The 1,945-nt window shown below is 43.7% G+C and overlaps 1 protein-coding gene across 3 annotated transcripts in view; it reads left to right on the top strand.

Moving 5' to 3' along the window:
• Positions 1-1,945, top strand: part of RYK (receptor like tyrosine kinase) — a 51,903-nt gene that overhangs the window by 45,136 nt on the left and 4,822 nt on the right. For all 3 annotated transcript variants that reach the window (XM_035900039.1, XM_035900040.1, XM_035900038.1), the window contains one exon: positions 658-817. In XM_035900039.1, the coding sequence (XP_035755932.1) occupies positions 658-817 (160 nt within the window). The remainder of the gene's footprint in view (positions 1-657; positions 818-1,945) is intronic.

The raw sequence follows: 1,945 nt of genomic DNA on the forward strand, positions 1-1,945 counted from the left end.
ATAAACACCCGAGGTTGGGGGGGGGGGGAGGAGAATCAGTAGGCTCCATGTGCTTTTTTTGAGTAGTCTTTTGCTGATTAAGAATAAGTTTCCCTTAGCCAGTATCCTATTTCTGACAAGTCAGAATGAATATCTCTTCTTAAGGGGAATAAATAATATCTTACCAGATTGCTTGATTAGAGACAAGCTTGTAGGCCACAAATAATATTGGTTGATTTAACGAGGTTTTATGGAATCTTGCTTTGCTTAAATGCTTGGCTCATTATTGCAGCAGAGGTATTATAGCTAGAATTTGTTTAATTGACCTCATAGGGGATCTTCAAGGGAGCAGGAGTAATTTAAGGGAGTTGTTTGTTTGCTTTAACTGGTTTGGGTTTTTTTTTTGCACTTGTAAATGTCTGATTTTATTTACTCTAAGGCTGCTGGGTTTTCTAGTGCTTATCTATTAATGTAGAATAAATACGTTCTTTGATAATGTTTGATAATCGCAGAATAAGCGTGTCTTGATCTAGAAGAATGCTAGTCCTTTGAAAGGTTGATAGTGTGATTAGCATTCCCCAATTAAAATCCAAGCCTGAAACTTGAGGTTGAGCATAAATATTTTCTGTAAAACCGTAATGCCAAGTTTGCTAAATACTTCTGTTCTTTTAAAATTAGCATTGACGATGCACTTCAGGTTAAGATTACAGACAACGCCCTATCTCGAGACCTATTTCCTATGGACTACCATTGCCTGGGAGATAACGAAAACAGACCCGTTCGATGGATGGCTCTTGAAAGCCTGGTTAACAATGAATTTTCCAGTGCAAGTGATGTGGTAAGTTTGTGGGTTTTTTCCTCTTACGTTTTGTAAATGTGTTGTGTTGACATTTTTCCCTTTTTTTCAGCCGTTGGAGAACCATGGCACTGAATAGTGATTTGTCCAGAGCAGCATCCATACGTCTGCTTATGCTTGTGGCAGATGAAAGGTCGAGTGGGCCCTTGCATGGCAAAATTGCCCATCGCACGCTGTTCTCCTTGGCAGCGTTAGCAGAAAAGGCAATTAAATTCAGTGAGCAATCTGTATTGGGACTTGTCTCCTCTTTTGAACGAACGTGATCCAAAGTCCACAACAGAGTCTTTCAGTTGCAGTCTCACAGATGGAGAAAAGAGGGGAAGAATTACTTCCCTCGGCCTGCTGGCTATGCTTATGCAAATGCAGCGCAGAATGCAGCTGGCTGCTTTTGATTCAAGGGCATGCTACTGATGCCTTTGGCTTGTTCGCGAGGTCCTCTTCTGCAAAGCCACTTTTTAGGCGCTCAGCCCCAGCCAGTCCTGGTGCATGGAGCTATTCCCTCCCAAATGCAGGATTTTGCATGGGCTTTCCTTGAACTTTGAGGTTCCTGTCAGCTCATTTCTCCAGCTTCTTGAGGTCCTTCTGCAGAATCCTGTCCTCCATATCATCCACAAACTTCTTGAGCATCCAGGTTGTTACTGAAGATAAACCAGTATTGATTCCTGAGCAATGCCACTAGTAACCAGCTGCTAGTTGGACTACTGCTGCTGGTAACAGCAATTTGAGGCCAGGAGTGCAGCTACTCTAATGTCAACAGCTCACTGATTTGGTATAAGGATGCTGTGGAAGATAATGTCAAAAGCCTTGCTGAAGTCAAGGTGGACATCCATTGCTCACCCTGTGTCCGCTAACGCTGTCTTCTCAGCAAAGAGCTAGTCAGATTAGTCAGGCACAGTTTGCCCTCGATAAATCCACGCTGGCTGTTCTCAGAGACTGTTATGCTTCATATGCATGGAAGCGACCTCCAGGATCACATGCTCCCCAGCGTTAGCAGGCACTGGTGTTAGACTACCTGGCCCATAGTTCCCCAGATCCCACCTCTTCAAGAGGATGCCTTTTTTTTCAGTTGTCAGCAACCTCCCCCAGGCAGTGGCCTTTCCAAGATGACGA

This window comes from Egretta garzetta, unplaced genomic scaffold (assembly GCF_000687185.1).
Source record: "Egretta garzetta isolate BGI_Z169 unplaced genomic scaffold, ASM68718v1 scaffold448, whole genome shotgun sequence".
Lineage (NCBI taxonomy): Eukaryota > Metazoa > Chordata > Aves > Pelecaniformes > Ardeidae > Egretta > Egretta garzetta.